Source organism: Rhinoderma darwinii, chromosome 7 (genome assembly GCF_050947455.1).
Source record: "Rhinoderma darwinii isolate aRhiDar2 chromosome 7, aRhiDar2.hap1, whole genome shotgun sequence".
Classification (NCBI taxonomy): Eukaryota; Metazoa; Chordata; class Amphibia; order Anura; family Rhinodermatidae; genus Rhinoderma; species Rhinoderma darwinii.
Window position 1 is genome coordinate 134,703,204 of NC_134693.1, and position 21,008 is coordinate 134,724,211.

At 45.5% G+C, this 21,008-nt stretch overlaps 1 protein-coding gene and 1 long non-coding RNA gene across 2 annotated transcripts in view; one reads left to right on the plus strand and one right to left on the minus strand.

Annotated features, from left to right (window-relative positions):
* Nucleotides 1–64: 64 nt before the first annotated feature.
* Nucleotides 65–12,167, plus strand: LOC142656819 (uncharacterized). The gene is made up of 4 exons (XR_012849760.1): nucleotides 65–150; nucleotides 5,127–5,276; nucleotides 9,720–9,905; nucleotides 11,501–12,167. It is a non-coding gene; the product is annotated as an uncharacterized LOC142656819 (long non-coding RNA).
* Nucleotides 3,091–21,008, minus strand: part of LOC142656818 (solute carrier family 26 member 6-like) — a 35,608-nt gene continuing 17,690 nt past the window's right edge. The window contains exons 9-21 of the mRNA XM_075831744.1: nucleotides 17,788–17,935; nucleotides 16,686–16,799; nucleotides 16,300–16,377; nucleotides 14,138–14,233; nucleotides 12,817–12,923; nucleotides 12,393–12,462; nucleotides 11,491–11,583; nucleotides 10,866–10,982; nucleotides 9,404–9,472; nucleotides 9,045–9,230; nucleotides 5,792–5,846; nucleotides 5,235–5,371; nucleotides 3,091–3,245 (exon numbers count right to left, since the gene is read on the minus strand). Of these exons, the coding sequence (XP_075687859.1) occupies nucleotides 3,222–3,245; nucleotides 5,235–5,371; nucleotides 5,792–5,846; nucleotides 9,045–9,230; nucleotides 9,404–9,472; nucleotides 10,866–10,982; nucleotides 11,491–11,583; nucleotides 12,393–12,462; nucleotides 12,817–12,923; nucleotides 14,138–14,233; nucleotides 16,300–16,377; nucleotides 16,686–16,799; nucleotides 17,788–17,935 (1,294 nt within the window). The 3' untranslated portion in view covers nucleotides 3,091–3,221. The remainder of the gene's footprint in view (nucleotides 3,246–5,234; nucleotides 5,372–5,791; nucleotides 5,847–9,044; nucleotides 9,231–9,403; nucleotides 9,473–10,865; nucleotides 10,983–11,490; nucleotides 11,584–12,392; nucleotides 12,463–12,816; nucleotides 12,924–14,137; nucleotides 14,234–16,299; nucleotides 16,378–16,685; nucleotides 16,800–17,787; nucleotides 17,936–21,008) is intronic.

Sequence of the window (21,008 nt, forward strand, 5' to 3'; positions counted from 1 at the left end):
TACTGCTGCCACAACCTCCGGGAATGTAAGCTAAATCGTGATTGGATGATTGGCGATAGACCCTGAAAGAATGCCTGGAAGCCGTTGCTAAGAGATGAGCAGCTTGGAACACGTGACCTGCCGGACCGTGTGACTTGCGGATGCAGCTTTGTAGGGTTCAGTTTGTAGTTATAGGGGTCATCGGAAACGAACAAAGGGGGAGATATTTGTGTATTAAAGTAGCCCCCAGCCCCCGTCCTTATCCTAATCTCCAGCCTCAGTCTATGAGTGGCAGGCACCTGATAATTCCTGCACCTGGTTCAGTTTCTAGTAGTTTATTCTTCCCTTGTATTGTAAATCATCTGTTCATGCACTGATTTCATGTCGTCGTTGTTGTGCACAGCAGAAAATCTGAACAATCAATGCTGCAGTGTAAAGCAGTAGGGATAGAGCAGCAGCCTGAGCATTTGAGGTTGATGTTACACTCCAGTAGACAATTCCACAAAGTTGGAGTCACAGAGCGGCTCCCGTTCTGCCGGACTCATTCTTATGTGGCTGCAGAGCAAATGCGACTTGACGCGGCTTTAAAGGGGTATTCTCAGAATTGACAATCACAGGATTAATATTCTGGTCACCCACGACTCCAAGAACGTAGGTCCCAAACCCCCCCCCCCCGTTCCTCATTACTGCACCCCCTTCTTGAATGAAGTGGCGGTCGTGACCGGAGCTCCATCCAATTTTTATGGGACTGACGAAAACTGTCAAACTCCTTCTTACTGAAGGGGGTGCAGGAATGAGGAACGGGGGGTAGGGGACCTATGTTCGTGAAGTTGTGGGTGGTCCAGGCAGTGATCAGACAATTATCACCTATCCTTTAGCTGGGTGATAATTGTCAATTCTGGGAATACCCCTTTTAATAGAACCCGTTTGGGGGTTGCATGTGATTTCATGTGACCCTATAGGAATATAATATATGCGATATCTCGCTGCAATCTAAAATGATTACATAAGTGCAATAATCAGACGTGAAAAGCAGCAAACGATGAAGAAAATGAACAGCAGATCCATAACCCCAAAGGTCGGGAATTCCTCCATTCGTCACCAGTTGCTTTACCACTTTTTTTAGCCAAGCGCTGAAATTTCATTACCAGAATCCAAATCCCATTCTATATTATACTGGGAAAAAGTAATATTAGACTACTGGTTAAAGGGGTTATACAGGATTTTAAAGGGGTTGTCCACTACCAGACAACTGAGGACCGATCCACTGGATACGTCATTAGTATATGACCGGTGCGGGTCCGACGCCCGGACCCCGCACTGATCAGCTGCTCCGGGTGCCTGCGGTCACCACATGTCATTGCACAGTATGCAATGTACGGAGTCGGAAGTGGTTGGCACCATACGTTGCATAGTGGCCGTGCTGCAGAATTGCAGCTCTGCTCCTATTCACTTGAATACAGTACCGCAGCTCGGCCGCTATTCTGTGACCAGAAGTTCCAGCATGGACGTCCGGTGCCTGGAGGCAGCTGATCGGTGAGGGGTCCGGGTGTTGGACCCGCACCGATCATACACGGATGATCTATCCAGTGGATAGGTCATCAGTTGTCCGGTAGCGGACAATCCCTTTAAAATCAGGACCTTGGGATAGGCCATTGATATTAGATCAGAAGGGGTCCGATTCTCAGCATCAGTTGTTTGAAAGGGCCGCGAGGATCGTGCGAGCGCTGCAGCCTCTTTATTGTTTACATCGGTTTCACTCTGGTCCGCAAACAATGAAGAAGCTGCAGCGCTCACACGATCTCTACGGCCCCTACAGACAACTAATCGGCGGGGGTGACAAAAGTCAAACCACCAGCGATCTAATATTGATGGCCGATCCTGAGGATTCCAATTCTAAAATCCTGGATAATCCTTTTAATAATCTTTGTAGAATAATATATAGGTGTTAGTGCATCACCTGTTGGCCAGATAGGGTACTGCGACTTTTACATTTCAAGTCAACAATTATACCTCTTAGGGTATGTGCACACACACTAATTACGTCCGTAATTGACGGACGTATTTCGGCCGCAAGTACCGGACCGAACACAGTGTAGGGAGCCGGGCTCCTAGCATCATACTTATGTACGATGCTAGGAGTCCCTGCCTCTCCGTGGAACTACTGTCCCGTACTGAAAACATGATTACAGTACGGGACAGTTGTCCTGCAGAGAGGCAGGGACTCCTAGTATCGTACATCACTATGATGCTAGGAGCCCGGCCCCCTGCACTGTGTCCGGTCCGGGTCTTGCGGCCGAAATACGTCCGTCAATTACGGACGTAATTATTGTGTGTGCACATACTCTAAGGCCGGATTCACAATTTCACACGCAGCGTTTTGCTACATTTTCATGGCGTTTTTCCTTCTATTTTTTTGAATGCGTTTTTGTTAGTGTGGCCAGATGTTATATTAAAGTCTATAGTAAAATATCAAACGCACTACACACAACTGCGTTTTGGTTTGTGGTGTTTTTGAAGTAATTTTGTGGTCAGTGGCATTTTGTTCCAAACGTAACATGTTCTGGGTATGGCGTTTTTTTTAGGCATTTTTCCCATAGGCTTCTCTATAGGATTTCAAATACGCCACCAATGAAAAAACGCCACCAAAAGCGCTTTAAAAAACGCATTTTACATTTTAATAACGCTAGCGTTATCAGAAGCCTTTTTTGATGCCATTCAAATTGGCAGAAAAATTCTGTGTGTGACTGAGGCCTAAGCAGTCCACTGTTTCTTCTCTCTAGTGGTATTCAACCCATTTACGATCCACTCCTGGTTCACTGCACTGTGTGAATAAGGCCTTAGACTATAATGGGGTTGCCATGTATCTCCTGAGGAAAGCTGTGCCAACAGGAACTGAAGATGTATGACATTCGGGCAAGTGCAGTAATTAGTTTCAATGATCAGCGGCGGTCCCAGTGCTCGGATCTCCACTTATCGTACCTTTATGGCATATGGTATGATAGGCTTAGGTTTGGCTCCAAGGCTCAGGATCTTCAAGCTGCAACATTGAGTTATTGGGAATTACTATGTAAAACAATATTCCAGAGTAACATAAGAGAATAGGCTTTATTTACAGGTTTATACATATCGGCAGCATAAAATAATAGTTGTGTCCAGCGTTATCTCCCACATTTATTGATGCCAATCCATTATCAGATTATAATCACTTCTCCTTGTAGACACAGCGGATGATGTCCGGATTATAGTCTTGTATCTGGGGCTCCCTGTAAGACAGAGGATTGTTGTACATAGGACTTCGCAATAGTTACGGATCGTATAAGATGGGGGCACTTAGTTCTGTCAGACCAGGGTGTGTACACTTTCGCAACCAATTCATGAACATGAAAAATGAAGCAGCTTTGCTAATAGTTTTGATTAAAAATCGATTGTTTTGTGTATGCAGCTCCTATGCAGACTATTGTGTCACCTTGGTTACAGACAACAAACACAACCTTTGTAGTCTGATCCTGCAGTCAGGTGTTGGCTGCGCATGATACCTCTAAGGCCGGATTCACACGAGCGTGTGCGTTTTGCGCGCGCAAAAAATGCAGCGTTTTGCGCGTGCAAAAGGCACTTAACAGCTCGGTGTGTCATCACCATATGATGCGCGGCTGCGTGATTTTCGCGCAGCCGCCATCATTATGACACTCTGTTTGTATGTTTGGAAACAGAAAAGCACGTGGTTTACTGCTGTTGCGTGAATCACGCGCGTCACAAGGAAGTGCTTCCGTGTGCTGTGCGTGATGCGCAAAAAACGCACAAATATAGGACATGTAGTGAGTTTTACGCAGCGGATACACGCTGCGTGAAACTCACGGACTGTCTGAACGGCCCCATAGACTAACATAGGTCCGTGCGAGGCGCGTGAAAATCACGCGCGTTGCACGGACGTATATCACGTTTGTCTGAATAAGCCCTAAGGGTATGTTCACACGGCTTAGCAAAATACGTCTGAAAATACGGAGCTGTTTTCAGGCGTAAACAGCTCCTGATTTTCAGACGTTTTTGTAACTACTCACGTTTTTCGCGGCGTATTTTACGGACGTAATTGGAGCTGTTTTTCAATGGAGTCAATTAAAAACGGCTCCAAAAACGTCCCAAGAAGTGACATGCACTTCTTTGACGCGGGCATCTTTTTAGGCGCCGTCTTTTGACAGCGACGCGTAAAATGACACCTCGTGGGAACAGAACATCGTAAAACCCATTGAAAGCAACGGGCAGATGTTTGTAGGCGTAATGGAGCCGTTTTTTTCAGGCGTAATTCGAGGCGTAAAATGCACGAATTACGTCTGAAAACAGTGCGTGTGAACATACCCTAAGGCCTCATGCACACGACCGTAGTGTTTTTCTGGTCCGCAAATTCCAGGACCGTGTTCCGTGAAATGTCCTCCGCAGTTCATCCGTATGTAATCCGTAAAATGCGGATAAAAAAAAAAAGCCTAGGTAAAACAGGATGACGACAGAACTCATTCCCGGTCGTCGCCTAGCAACACTTCCGCAAATCCGCAAACTGCGGTTGACACACGGAGGTGTACCCGCATTTTCCACGGGCCCATTGACTTCTATGGGCATGTCCGCATCGAATTTGCGGGCCGTAATAAGACATGTCCTGAGTTTGTGCGGCACGGATTTGCGGACATGCGGGGACCCGTGAAAACACGGATAGTGTGTATGGGCCCATAGAAATGAATGGGTCCGCAATTCTCCCGTGGATTTTCGGGGGAATGGCAGACGCAAAAACACCTTCGTGTGCATGGGGCCTAAGTCAGTGCACATATAACGGCTCCATGAGCCTGCAGAGTCACTACTGTATTTTGTTAGTTGGGATAAAAAAAACTTTTGCGACCACCAATCTTTGCGAGGTGGAATGAAAAAACAGCAATTTAAAAAAAACAAAAACAGCGGTTTTGCTTTCACTGTGTTCACCGAGCGGAAAAATGACATGGTATTCTTATTCTGTAGGTTGATACGATTACGGCGATACTAAATGTATTTTTTTCTTATGTTTTCCCAAATATTCTTTTATGTTTTGCAAAGTAAAAATAAAAATTTGTTTAAAAAAAAAATTGCTTTGCGTCGCCATAACATTTTTTATTTTTCCGTAGATGGAGCGGTATAAGGACGTGGTATGCAGCGCTCCTCATATCTCAGCTTCCTTTATATAGGATCCAATGACCACCATGTAAATCTGATTTAACCCTCTCATTACTCACATTGGCTTCATGAATGGAGATCTGCTCGTGGTCCATCGTCAGGTACGTCACCGCATCATGGATGGCGGGAAAGATTTGGGACTTGGTGATATTTTCGTTAAATAAGTTCCCATCCTCCAGTCCGGTTATCACTGTCGCTGTTGGAATAAACATTTAACATTGTACATGGACATAGAATCCTACAGGGATTTTAACCCAGCTTTCCCAGACCCCTGAACTACTTACCTGTACAGTTATGCAGTTATACATCCCCCACTCCCATATTTCTGCATTACAAGGCAGATTTGCCGTTCATGACTCTAGGAAAGCTGGGTTATAAACCCGTGGAATCTGTTAGGGGCCCCATATAGCTGAAGAGGACGACTCCAGGACATATATTGCTTTTAATAACGTATTGTACGGGTGGATAAAAGATCAAATATTTGATGTTTCACATGTGACCGGGGAATATGATCTGTACATTGCTGAGTCTCGAAATACGTTCAGGTCATGTGACCAGATTTGCAAAGCGCCAATTAAATGATTAGCACAATTATTCCTCTAATTAATTTTTTTACCATTGCATCCGACCAGATAGACGTCCACTTCAATCTCAGCAAAATTCTTGAAAATCTGCAAAACGAAAAAAATTTAATAATAATATCCCGAGATGCTGCAGTACAACAAACGTGTCCCTAGATATCAACAGGAAAACAAATTATACATTTATACAAATATTTTTATCTTCCAGACCAGTTGAGGCTGGATTTTGAGCTGATATTCTCCCTCACTTGCAATAGGTCTGTGTGAATAAGGTTGTCAGGTCTTAGGCCTCATTTACACGAACGTAATATACGCGCGTGCGACGCGCGTGCTTTGCACGCATGTCGTACGCACCTATATTAGTCAATGGGGCAGTTTAGACGATGCGTGAATTGCGCTCAGCACGTGTGCGCAGAAAAAAACTCACGACATGTTCTATAATCGTGCGTTTTTCGCGCACTCACGCACCCATTGAAGTCAATGGGTGCGTGAAAACCACGCATGCCGCACGGAAGCACTTCCGTGCGAACTGCGTGATTCGCGCAAGAGCTGTCAAACTCCTGAATGTAAACAGAAAAGCACCACGTGCTTTTCTGTTTACAAACATCCAAACGGAGTGTCAAATTCGAGATGAACGCACCGAACTTCACCGGGTTCGGCCAAACTCGTTTTGACCGAAACCGGTAAAAAATGTTCGGGTACGCGACGTCAGGAGACAGTCACTGTCCACGGTGCTGAAAGCGTTAAACTGGTTCAGCACCATGGACAGTGACTTCCACTCCGAAAATCCATGAACCTGTAAAAAAAAAAAAAAGTTCTGACTTACCGATAACTCCGGTCCGACCTCCCGGGATGACAGTTAAGTCCAAGTGACAGCTGCAGCCAATCACAGGCCAAGCACAGGCTGCAGCCAATCACAGGCTGCAGCGGTCTCATGGACTGCGGCGTCATCCTGGGAGGTGGGGCCGGATGACAAGAATGGGACGCGTCACCAAGGCAACGGCCGGGAGCCCGGACTGGGGGAAGCAGGAAGTTCTTGGTAAGTATGAAAGTCTTTTTTTATTCACAGGTTGGTGTATATTGTGTTCGGCATTCACTGTCGAGGGTGCTGAAAGAGTTACTGCCGATCAGTTAGCTCTTTCAGCACCTTGGACAGTGACGGGCGTCGACTAGCCTCATCTCTATGATGGCGGCTGCGCGAAAATCACGCAGCCGCGCATCATACACGGATGACACACGGAGCTGCCAAATGCCTTTTGCGCGCGCAAAACGCAGCGTTTTTTGCGCGCGCAAAACGCACACGCTCGTGTAAATCAGGCCTTAGCCTCATTCTGTACTGTGTGAATCAAGTTGTCAGGTATTATTCTCATTCTGCACCGTGTGAATAAGGTTGTCAGGTCATACCCTCGTTTTTCACTGTGTGAATAAGTTTGTCAGGGCTTATTCTCTTTTTGGACTGTGTGAACAAGGTTGTCAGGTATTATTGTCAATCTGCACTGTGTGAATAAGGTTGTCAGGATTTATCCTCATTCTGCACTGTGTGAATAAGGTTGTTAGGATTTATCCTTATTTTGCACTGTGTGAATAAGTTTGTAATGTATTATCATTCTGCACTTTGTGAATAAGTTTGTCAGGGCTTATTCTCATTTTGGACTGTGGGAATAACGTTGTCAGGACTTATTTTCATCCAGAACTGTGTGAAAAGGGTTGTCAGGTATTATTCACATTCTGTACTGTGTGAATAAGCTTGTCAGGGCTTATTCTCTTTTTTGGACTGTGTGAATAATATTGTCAGGACTTATTTTCATCCTGGACTGTGTGAAGAAGGTTGTCAGCTATTATTCGCAATCTGCACTGTGTGAATAAGGTAGTCAGGGCTTATCCTCATTCTGTACTGTGTGAGTAAGGTTGTCAGGACTTATCCTAATTCTGCACTGTGTGAGTAAGGTTGTCAGGACTTATCCTCATTCTGCACTGTGTGAGTAAGGTAGTCAGGACTTATCCTCATTCTGCACTGTGTGAGTAAGGTTGTCAGGACTTATCCTAATTCTGCACTGTGTGAGTAAGGTTGTCAGGACTTATCCTCATTCTGCACTGTGTGAGTAAGGTTGTCAGGACTTATCCTCATTCTGCACTGTGTGAGTAAGGTTGTCAGGACTTATCCTCATTCTGCACTGTGTGAGTAAGGTTGTCAGGACTTATCCTCATTCTGCACTGTGTGAATAAGGTTGTCAGGACTTATCCTCATTCTGCACTGTGTGAGTAAGGTTGTCAGGACTTATCCTCATTCTGCACTTTGTGAGTAAGGTTGTCAGGACTTATCCTAATTCTGCACTGTGTGAGTAAGGTTGTCAGGACTTATCCTCATTCTGCACTGTGTCAGTAAGGTTGTCAGGACTTATCCTAATTCTGCACTGTGTGAATAAGGTAGTCAGGACTTATCCTCATTCTGCACTGTGTGAGTTAGGTTGTCAGGACTTATCCTCATTCTGCACTGTGTGAGTAAGGTTGTCAGGACTTATCCTCATTCTGCACTGTGTGAGTAAGGTTGTCAGGACTTATCCTCATTCTGCACTGTGTCAGTAAGGTTGTCAGGACTTATCCTAATTCTGCACTGTGTGAGTAAGGTTGTCAGGACTTATCCTCATTCTGCACTGTGTCAGTAAGGTTGTCAGGACTTATCCTCATTCTGCACTGTGTGAATAAGGTAGTCAGGACTTATCCTCATTCTGCACTGTGTGAGTAAGTTTGTCAGGACTTATCCTCATTCTGCACTGTGTGAGTAAGGTTGTCAGGACTTATCCTCATTCTGCACTGTGTGAGTAAGGTTGTCAGGACTTATCCTCATTCTGCACTGTGTGAGTAAGGTTGTCAGGACTTATCCTCATTCTGCACTGTGTGAATAAGGTAGTCAGGACTTATCCTCATTCTGCACTGTGTGAATAAGGTTGTCAGGACTTATCCTCATTCTGCACTGTGTGAGTAAGGTTGTCAGGACTTATCCTCATTCTGCACTGTGTGAATAATGTTGTCACATCTAATCCCAATTTCACCAGAGTTTTTTGGACTCTGCATGAACTGGACAGTTTTAGAAATGGAGCTGGACAAGGTCTGACAACTCTGTTCCCACACTGCGGAACCTCCCTGAGATAAGAAAGACCACTACCAACATCAGAAACTGCTGTCTTACATAAGTAGAAAATACTTGGGTGGGAAATAAAGCAAATTCTGCCAAAAACCTGACACTTTTAGCAATTTTCACAAATGCATTAACATGTTCACACTTACTTTTCTTAAAACTTTGACACAGACCGTATCTACAAAATTCACCGAAGAGAAATCCAGTATTAACGAATGGAAATCCAGTTTCTCCAGACCCAATGACTGTAGCGTGTTCTTTCCACCTCTCTCTTCATTCGTAGTATGACCTGGTACAACTATGATGGATCCCTCCGCCATATCCTGCTCCTTGTGCTATTAGGGTATAGAAAAATCCTGGGTTTTATTATTACACACTAAATATTATACTATTACAGTGGTCTCCAACCTGTGGCTCCCCAGCAGGTGTGAAACTACAACTCCTATCGTACCCTGACATGCCCTGAGAGCAAATCAGCAAATCTGCTGACTGGCCCTTTAAATTTTACCTCTTCTATTTCATATTCAAGTTTTCCAAGTTCGAGGCGGTCAAAGGCGATGTTGTCATGTCCTTTCATCTACGAGAAAGAGAATAGTATTGTATTATGGTAGGAGAGGACGCCATATCCACCGCAAAATGGTAGCCATAGTTTATTTGCATTATGGAGACGTGAAGAAGTTGCATTTTGGCGCAGCTTTGGCGAGATTTGGACCTGTCGCACTCCAAAAGAAGTGAATGGAGGCCAGACATGTGACTTCTCCCGTTCACTAATTTCGTGCAGTTGTCGTGCAGCAATAGTGTGACTTTTCCATTGTCTTTCATAGGTAAGATGGGTGACTCTCTTGCAAAAGGCATCGTGGGACACAAGTTGTCGTCTGGTCCGAACCTTACAGCATCATGGTTGTAACTTCAGGTCAAGCAACCGCAGACTCCGCTTGTACAAGCAGAATGCTGGAGTGAGAGCTGCTTTGCATCATTGGAAATGTAGATGAGAAGCTGATCTGTAAAGGGTATGTATACTTTAACACCCATTTTTTTTATTTTTTTTTATTTTCCACCGCATCTAAAATAATAAATTAAGCAACTTTACAAATAGCCTTGATTAAAAATCTCCTACTGTTGTTTATACAGCTCCTATACAGATCTATGTGTCTCCATGGTTACAGACTACAGACAAATCCTGTGTAGTCTGATTCTGCAGTTATGCGTTACTATCTTTCCCATGCCTCCTCTTCTACTGTCTGTAGGTTATAAAGACGAAGGGTCAGAGAGAGTGGAGTAAGAGATTACTGCAGGATCAGACTACACAGGGTTTGCGTGTAGTCTGTAACCATGGATACACATAGGTCTGCATAGGAGCTGTATACACAAAACGATACAACATTTTTAAATGAAGACTCTTTACATAATTGCTTAACTTTTTTTTTAGATGTATTAAGGCAGTAGAAAAAAATGAGTTCCTAAAGTATACACACCCTTTAAGTTGCCAAATCAACTCTGTGGAGAAAAGTCATACAGGCCGACTAATAAGTACACATTGGGGTAATTTACTATTCGTTATACGACTGGCGCAGAAAATGCGTAAATGCCGCAATTTGCACAAAAAACCCAGACTTCTGCTTTGCTCATGGCACGTTACCAAAAAGTAGGCGGAGCTTAGTCAAAGGGCACAACGTCTTCAGCGGCCCAACAAATATACTAGAATTTTTAGAATCTGTATGCAATGAGCTCCCTCTAGTGGAGGCTACAGGTGGCGGCTATAACAGTGTTTAAAAAATGATTGCGGAAATCTATGCCAGATCGTAGCTGGCATCAATTTCCCTTTGTGGCACACGGACGGCCAGAGATGCGCCTAATATATTAAAAGGCGTACGCCTCTTAATATATAAGGTGCATCTTACTCCAACCTATTTTGTTTTTAGACTAGAGTATAAAACGCCAGTCTACGTAAATCTCCCCATCGTTCTCACCTCATTGCAGGGCTCATTCTCTTTCTTCGCTTTTTTCATCGCTTTAAGTTCTTTTTTCTGTTTTTTCTTTATGGCTTTCCTCTTCTTCTCGATCAGCTTCTCCACATCTACCCTGCACTATAATAGGCGATATGGACAGTGTAAATAGACCCTCACTCTGACAGACATTGACTTTAAGCCCCACTCATCCATTAACCACTTGTTATATAGAATGTTTTGTTGCTTTTGTAGTTCTGCTATAAGGCTGTGTTCACACCTTGCGGTAGTGTCTTGCGTGGTCATAAACTGCACGGCAATACCACATGCATTTTACCATGTGTTTTTTTACCATGCGGTTATTGGATTCACCGCATCACACTACCGCAAAGTCTGAACACAGACTAACCAATGCATCTCAATGATCATGTCCAGATAACAAAGGTGCAGAGCTCTTTATAAGTAAGAGCTCTGATACATTGTAACAAGCCCTGCACCTGTATCAGATGGACAGGATCAGGTCAGGTTTTCAGCTTCTGGCTGTAAACAAGAATGTTCCAATTCACTGACAGCAAACAGAAATTGACAATGGGACGAAATTAAACAGAGGGTATGTTAGAAAGTCCTTTAAATTCCCTTTTATTTTTACCTTCCGGTAGAGGGTCTCCACATACTGATCTGCATTGGCGTAATAGACGGTGGAGGAAGAGTGGAAGATTTTTATCCTCGGTATCTCCTTAGCCTGGAACATGGAAACATAAATGTATAAGTTGTAGCAGAACGAAAATAATCGATATTTATAATATGACAATATATTAAAGGGGTTGTCCCACGTAGGACATATATCACCTATCCACAGGTTTATTGCTGGCACCCCCCAATCACTAGAATCGGGGTCCCAAACGCCCCATGCCTGCGCTTGGGCACTGAGGAGGAGATTGAATGGAGCAGTGGTCACGCATGCCCCCTGCTTGTTTCCATCAGCCACATAGACAATGATTGGAACGGCAGCGCACATGTGTGACCACCGCTCAATTCCTCACTGTGGTCGTGCAGGGGGCTCCGACGTTCTATTGATGAGTGGGGCCCCCAGCGATCAGACGTTGATCATTTATCCTGGAAAGAGGTGATGACTTTCCTTTGTGGGACAACCCCTTTAAGTGAAGCTCCACCTCTGATTATCATTGGCTGTAATTTCCCTTTGCTGCATGGAAACTATCAACAAGTTGCTACTGACTGATCTGTTACCATTACAATGCCTATAAATGCATAATGATGTTTTGCCATTAATAGACTGCGGCCGCCCGGCTCATTATTACATGAATTCTCAATGCAAGTATCCAGAATTCATACATTAATCAAACTATTTGGATGTTCATGGGTTAGGAAACTGCTGCCGTGAGTAATACAAAAATAACATCATTTTAAGATCCGTCATAAGCAGCTATCCTGCTTACTGATTGCTTCTATGTAACAAGATTTTACAGTAAGTTGGGGTTTTACGACAATCGGGGAAACTTATACAGATTTAAAGGGAAAAGTTGCCGTTACCTGATCACACCTCGACACGTCTCTGTAAACACTTGTTTCATATACTTGGCCTAGGATGGAGTAGTTTGATCTGAAACAGATCAATAATAGACCATAAAAAATCAGATTGGGCCCCAATCCCTACTCAGAGCTTCACCACATGTGCCGAATGTACCCATTCATTGATTTCATCCACCACTAGGGGGAGCTCACCACATATGGGTTTATACAGCTAGTATTGAACTTAATGGAAACAGTGTAAATCTGTATGCAATGAGCTCCCTCTAGTGGAGGCTGCAGGTGGTGGCTATAACAGTGTCATAGATATTGGAAGCTGTTCAGTGTCGGGCCACTTCCACATGGGGCCCCATAGCAGTCGCATGCTCGGCCTCTATGTTAGGTACACCACTGATAGGATAGCACAGCAGACACAAGGACTACTCACAGCTGCGTCCTAAAGATAACGGTCAGCAAGGAAAATGCGACAGAGATGGCCAGACCTATGTCCATATTGAACAGAATTGTGGCAGCAAATGTCACCAACCAGGTAAACTGCAACAAAAAAAAAGAAATCAGTAACTAAACAATGTATCAGTGCAGGTAAAATGTGTCAATCTGGAGTCCAGACAGTTTAGCTCACAGTGGAATGTCCAGACTGGATACAATTGTAGCAAACCCTCAGCTGTGAGAAGTATTAGGCTTCGTTCACATTTGCGTCGGGACTCCTTTCATGGGTTTCGTCTGACCTTTCCATCAAGGGAACCCATAAACGGAATCCATAAGTTTCTGTTTGCATCACCATTGATTTCAAAGGTGACGGATCCAGTGCAAATGGTTTCCGTTTGTCACCGTTGTGCAAAGGTTCCGTCTTTTTGACGGAATCAATACCGAAGTCGACTGCGCTATTCATTCCATCAAAACTACGGAACCCTTACACAACGGTGACAAATGGAAACCATTTGCCCCGGATCCGTCACAATGGAAATGGTGATGCAAATGGAAACCTATGGTTTCCATTTGTTTCAGTTTGGATTCCGTTCTTGAGTTCCCCCGACTGAAAGCCCCGACCCATGAATGGAGTCCCGACGCAGATGTGAAAGAAGCCTTAGGTCTGTACTGGGTTTCAAACATTGTTTCTGTTCACTGACATCAAATAGAGATCTTGAAAAGGGTGAGGAATTGAAATGCAAACTATATTAGAAAATCACTCCTAGTGATATGCCATCACTATAAAAGGTGGGAATACCCCTTTAATGGTAATAGTATGTAAGTCACTGAAAATGGGATCAAACACCCCTAAGGGTTGGAAGGGTTTGTTGGGTAACGGAGCCATTTTTCTGTGGGGTCCTTCCTTTATAGGTTTAATTCCTTTCCTCTATTAAAGGGGTATTCCAGCCTGAAACATTTGTCACCTAGATAGGTATTACATCTTAGATCAGATTACTGGGATCGCCACTTATTGCTAAAATGGGGGATCCCATTTCCCCCAGCCGCACGACCACAGCTAGGAGGAGTTTGAATGGAGCGGCTATTGAGCATGCTCCATGACCCTCCATTCAAAGTCTATTCCACTGAATGAAACAGCTGAGCGTTAGGTGGGGGCTCCCAGTGATCGGACCCCCACTGATCTAACATTTATCACCTATCCAGTGGTGATAAATGTTTCTGGCTGGATTACCCCTCGTATACCATCCGCTTTACCAGAACTCCCTGATTATAATCTACGAGTGACATCATCAGGATCCCTGGATACGCTCAGTACTGACCAAGTCAACTCTGTTCCTTTTCCATAAGACTCTAACTTCTGAGAACTGTTTGAACATCCCCTTCAAATTGACAATGATGATTGACGCCAAAATTGCCTGAAATAAAGGCAAAAAAATACAACAATGTGAATTTCCCTGTAGAAGACAATTCCATAAATAAGATTAGATGACAGCTATTTAAGCAATTGCACAACCTGCCTGTTATTAACAGATCCCTTTCGCAGCAAAAGGGTAATAGGTTTCCCTGTGTTAAAGGGGTTTACCACTTTCTGAAAACTGATGACCTATCCACCGGATAGGTCATAAGTATATGATCGGTACGTGTCCGACACCCGGACCCCGCACCGATACGGCACTCCGGGCGCCGGATTATGTTGCCGGAAGTAGTTGGCTCCGGTAAAAGAATAGCGGCCGAGCTGCAGCACTGTATTCAAGTGAATAGAAGCAGAGCTGCTGTTCCGCCGAATGACCGCTATGCAATGGTCGGAGCCATCTGCTTCCAGCTCCAAGTACTGCATCCCGTTCCAAACATCTGGTGCACGGAGGCCGCCGGAGTTGCGGATCGGTACGGGGTCCGGATGTCGGACATGCACCGATCATATACTGATGACCTATCTGGTGGATAGATCATCAGATTTCAGAAAGTGGACAACCCCTTTAAAGAATTACTATTCCCATCTGAGACATTTCTGGCATATCCACAGGATAAGCGTTTTATGTAACTGAGTGCAGAGATGCGCACATGGACAGTCACCTCTTCAGTCTGGCGGAACGGGGTCAGTGGGGGATGTGCTAGAAATACCTTAGATCAGAGGTCAGCAACCTTCGCCACTCCGGCTATTGAGAAACTACGTCTCCCAGCATGCTCTGACAGCCAAAGGCTTTATTATTCAAGGCAAAGGCTGTTTGGACGTGCTGGGAATTGTAGTTTTTCAACTGGAGTGCTGAACCCTGTCTTAGATGGGAATATTTTTTGAGCAATAGTACAACCTTGTATACTATTTTCAGACTTCTCTCATAGGTATTGGGCACGTTCCTTAAAATCCATCCCATACATATGAATGGGGCTGTTTCTGCAGCATGTATATGGATTTCAGCCAGCCCCAATTAGATATGTGGGTCCAGTCGCAGGGGCAAACGCAGGATTTTTAAAGCGGGATTTCAAGTGCGTTTGTGCCCATAGCAGAGACAGTAAAATGACCGCTATTATATGGACTTTGCCAACTTGTACATAAATTACATCATACACTTTTAGGCTTTTATTCACAGGAACGTGTGTTAAATCGGCCGCGAAAAAAGGCCGTTTATTTACGGCTGATTGCATCCATGCGGGACCTGTTTTCATAGACCCCTCATAGTCTATTGATGGAGCAATGAAAACGGGCAAAAATAGGACATGTTCTAATTTGTAAGGGACCATTCACACTGTCCATTAATGAAACCGCATAGCAGCACGTTGATTTTTATGCAGCACTGTGACGGCCATTCGTGTGTATAAGGCCTTTCATGGGTTAGGGGATTCCAGACATATTCCTGGTAGTATAGAGTGGTTTAGCTGTTAGTACCTAATATCTCTGGTGGCCTAAGATGAAGAATGGGTTAATTTTGCTATACATGGTGGTTATGGGTTAATATCTAATATCCCTGGAGGTCTATGGTGCTTTAGTTTTTAACTCTTAATTTATTGAAGTTATTTAATTATATTTTATTGTTTAGGATGGTGCAGGGGTAGGGGTGTCTCGGGCAGGAAAGTATAACTATAATTTTATTTAATTTAATAAATTGGTCCAGAATTATTTTAAAGGTCGGGGTTCTGTTTTGTTTTTTTCCAAATCCCCTTGTTCCCTTTCCATAGCCACAGTGCAACATGATAAAAGTCTGTCTTCCTGCAGCTGCCACTAGAGGGAGCTCACTACATAGAAATTGTTACAGCTCTGATTGAACTCAATAATAAATCCATATGCACTGAGCTCCCCCTAGTGGTGACTAAAATAATTTCAGCCTTTTAAATATTTTGTTTTTCTGGAACTGCTCAGGGGTGGGTTTCTAGGCACTAGGACACCCCATCTAAATGCACCGCTGAGTCAGAAATTTCTGTAAGAAATCTGCCATGTTTGAACTGTTGCACCTTGTAGACCGATGTAAGGTTATACTGTATTTACCTTTGGTAAATCTTGAAAAAGTTCCCCAGCTCGCAATATAATGATGAAGATGACAAAAGACGCTACCGCACTGGCCACCTAGAATAGAGGATAATGTAGAAAAAGATGTTACAACCTGGTCTCTATCCTTTGGCTCTTTAGCTGTTTCAAAATGACAACTCCCATCATTCCCTGGCAACCTGCAGCTGTCAGGACATGCTGGGAGTCATAAAGTCTCATCAGCTGGAGAGCCACTAGTTGGTGATCTGTAATGGCGGCCATATTGGTTGTCACCCAACTTTTTCAGGGACAGATATAACTAAAAAATGCCTGAATGGAACTTGTATCAACTTGACAGAAGAGGGCGACTCTGCATGACGTGGATGACGTACAGGTAGATAACACACCTGGCTGTTTCCTCCAGTACTTTCTTGAACGAGAGACCTGGACACAGAGGCGCTAATAGCGAAACACTGGAAAAAGCTGCCGACCAAGTTACTGAAGCCGATAGCTATGAGCTCCTGTAAGAGAACACACCATTACCACGTCTGGGACCACCCTAGAACATGACGAAAACCGACCTAAGACATAGTATAATCGAGGGCACAAAGAGGACAATTCCTTTAAGTATCTTTAGTTCCTTAGCTTTTTGCTTCTTCAGCCTTGTCAATCATGATTTCTTACTGTTGGCAAAATACTATGAATATTTTTGTATTGCTCTAATGCATCTAATGTAAAAAATAACAAACTGCAAATAGTCTAGATTGAAAATATCCTATCGTTTGTGTATACAGCTCCTATGCAGACATAGTCACTGGCATCCATCTGCACCCACTCCTACTGTTTGTAGCATATCAAGAAGAGGGAACAGATAGAAAAGATTTACAATATACATAAGTGCAGGATCTGACTACACACAGGGTTTGTTTGTAGTCTGTAACCATGGAGACACTTAGTTCTGCATAGGAGCTGTATACACAAAGTAGCAGGACACTTTTTTTTAAAATGCATTGGAGCAATAAAAACTGGTCCAAAGTCTGTTCCAGCATGTATTTATGTTCTGAATATTTTTGTGCGGACTTTGATTCTACTCCGCATATCCCCAAATGTAGGTTTGTAGCCTCAACACTTGGCCTAATTATGACTACAACTCCCACCGGATTTGCCACTTGTATCTTGAATGGCCTAGTTATGCAGAATATAGGGGCAGGGATTATATCACTGTCTGGGTGAAAACTTTGGGCATTGTAACATATTGGTTGTAACTCCACTTTCCCAGAACCGTATTGAAATATGAAACTGCTGAATAGACTTTGACAGACTCCAGGATATTTTGGGGATTATTTCTAATTTTACGTGGAAATCTTTAATAATAAATATTAAGGAGCATAGGATTCTCACCCTGCAGCTGCATCCCCCCGTAACTCTACAACCCCTATAACCAGCTTCAGCCCTTCACTTAGGATCCTATTCTGCACAAAAGCATTAAAAGTGGCTGTGATCACTCACCTGGTTACTGTCCACTTTGTATCCGTGCTTAGAGGCAAACACTTTCCCCAAAGAAATGGTTATGGCGTAGCCCACCACAGCAATGGCAAAGGCGTTTCCAACAATATCTCCAAACAGGCTGAAGTCCGGTGACATAGGGAGCTTCAAGCTAAAGAAAATAAAAGGTTATTTATACATAGTTACATAGTTACATAGTTACATAGTTAGTACGGCTGAAAAAAGACATGTCCATCAAGTCCAACCAAGGGAAGGGAAAAGGGAAGGAAAAATTTCTACACATAGGAGCTAATATTTTTTTGTTCTAGGAAATTATCTAACCCTTTTTTAAAGCCATCTACTGTCCCTGCTGTGACGGCTCCTGCGGTAGGCTATTCCATAAATTCACCGTTCTTACTGTAAAGAAGCCTTGTCGCCTCTGCAGCTTGAACCTTTTTTTCTCCAGACGGAGGGAGTGCCCCCTTGTTTTTTGAGGGGGTTTTACAAGGAACAGGATATCACCATATTTTTTGTATGTGCCATTAATATATTTATATAAGTTAATCATGTCCCCCCTTAGTCGTCTTTTTTCAAGGCTAAATAGGTTTAATTCTTTCAATCTTTCCTCATAACTTAAATTCTCCATGCCCCTTATTAGCTTCGTTGCTCTTCTTTGTATTTTTTCCAACTCCAGGGCATCCTTTCTATGAACTGGAGCCCAGAACTGAACTGCATATTCTAGATGGGGCCTCACTAATGCTTTGTAAAGTGGCAATATTACATCTCTGTCCCGCGAGTCCATGCCTCTTTTAATACACGACAATATCTTGCTGGCCTTTGAAGCAGCTGATTGACACTGCATGCTGTTATTGAGTTTATGATTTACAAGAACACCCAGATCCTTCTCAACAAGTGAATCCGCCAGTGTAGCTCCCCCTAGGACATATGATGCATGCAGGTTGTTGGTACCCAGATGCATAACTTTACATTTATCTACATTAAACTTCATTTGCCAAGTGGACGCCCAAACACTTAGTTAGAAGAGGCTGGACGCAGCTGCAGACTTGAGGGAAGCCGACATGACCGTCCTGGTAGGGAAAGGGTTAATGTTAAGAGGTGAGGGAAAGGTGAAGGAGCTGAAGGAGGGACGGGGAGGAGCTAGGGGGGACGGGGGGGCCGTTACTGCGCTTCCCGCTGTTTCTCGGCATTGAGCCGGAAGCAGCGGGAGGAGTAATACACAAGAAGCAAAGCTCCCCGTTGCCCGGCTTTTTAGTATGGCAGAGGCCCTGATTTTAGAGCGGCTGCGTGCCGCTGCTGTGCACCACGGTCCCGGATGGCTGGAGGAGACCGTGGCTGCATTAACGCGGATCCCGGACGCCGTTTCGCCACGTCGGGCACGGCGTTCGGGGTCTGTTGTAAGGGACAGGCTCCCCTCCCCCGGCCCCCCTACGAGCATGGCTATGGCGGCGGGGGGGGAGTCGGCAACAACCGCTCCTGCGCTGGGCAGGCAGAGAGCGGTAGCAGGGGTGACGGCGATGCAGGCTGTGTCGACCCGTCCCTCTCGGCGGTCCCGACCTCCAGAGCGCCTGAGTCCGGAGGTAGTCCCGCGGACACGGCGTCGCAGAGGGAGCCCGATCCCGGACGCTGCAGGCCAGGCAGCTGGGAGGACCGCCCCTTCCCGGGCCCTGCGTCCTGGCAGGAATCCCAGGCCGCGACGGGGTCCGGCGGTAAGCAGGGAGTCGCAGGCCGGGCTCCCTGTCACCCCTCCCCCATCAGATGGAAGATGTCGAGAGCAAGGTACGGCCGCCCCGCATGGTGATGTTCCGGCCAGGGGGCAGGCTTCGTCAGGATCGTCTAGACGGACGACTAGATCTGCAGCGACGTCGAGGCAACAGGTCCGGTCGGAAGTCTGGGTCCCGGCGGTCGGGCGGCAGGTTGCCGGCCCATCGGTCAGCGCGTCCTCATCCCCTTTCCGAAGAGGTCGTTGGGAGGGACAGTCGTCGGCGAGAGAAGAACTGGAGGAAGGTGAACTGGACGTCTATCGTCGAGGTCAGGATGGTCCGGCTGACGGGAACACAGCGCCTGTGCAGCCCGGTGAGTGTATAACTCCATTATTGTCTTATCCAGCGATTTTTATGTCGGGTGTCGGCGGGGGGGCTGCTAGCATAGCATCGGGGGCCGGTAGTGGCGCGGGCGGACGCGACGGAGCGGGTTTGGCAGATTTAGTGGGTTGCTTACGGGAGCTGGTGGGGCGCCTGGATAGGGCCGCGGCGCCGGTAGTAACGGAAGTGTCCCCTGCGGTAGTTTGGGAAGGCCCCAGGGAAGTGGGATCGTTGCAGGCGCGTCCTGTGGTGGCGGTTAGAGAGGCGGTCGCGGTGTCGGTGCAGACTGAGGCACAGAAGGACGGCGATCGAGTGCGCATGGACGATCGTGCTCGGGGGGAGGTGTATGTTTGTTTTGAGGGTCCGTTGGGGGCGCATTTAAAGCAGGAGGTGCGTGATCGGATCTGGAAAGATGAATATGTTGAAATTTTTTCTCTCTTGCCGCTGGCTAAATTCAATTTGGATAAGAGCAAGCGGGATGAGAGTAAAAAGGACGAGGAGGAACGGCGGCGGTATAGGCTTATCCCGCAGACGTTCGTTAATTGGTCGCAGGCGTTCGCCATATTGGCTAGTGTGATAGGGGAAAAGGCGCCGGAAAATTGTTCGGCGTTATTTTGTTATTTTGATGCTATTGGGGAGGCTCATAGGGCGTATGGGGGTCAGGCGTGGCTGCGATATGATGAGCAATTCCGTCAGCGGAAGGCGGTTCGGCCGGCGATTCGGTGGGACCAGAAGGATATTGCTCTCTGGTTACGGGTTACGGCTCCGGTTAGGCAGCCCTTTCCCGGGAGCGGTGGCCAGGGAGGCCAGACTAGTCAGAGTGGACCAAGCGGCGGGGGAAAGGCGGGGTTTTGCTGGCAATTCAATGAAGGCCAGTGCAAGTTCGGGGCCACGTGCAAGTTCAAGCACGTGTGCTCCGAGTGTAATGGGGCATCACACGGGGCGGCAAAATGTCTGCGGAAAAAGAGGTCCGGGAACCAGCACGGGGCTGGTCAAGGGGGTGTCGCCGGTGAGGGTGGAAAAGATGGCCCCTTATCTAAATGAGTATCCGGATAGGGCGGCAGCTAAGTTGCTTTATGAAGGGTTTAGTGTTGGTTTTGTTATTCCTCCGCCTCCTTATGAGGTTCCGGTTACGCGGAGAAA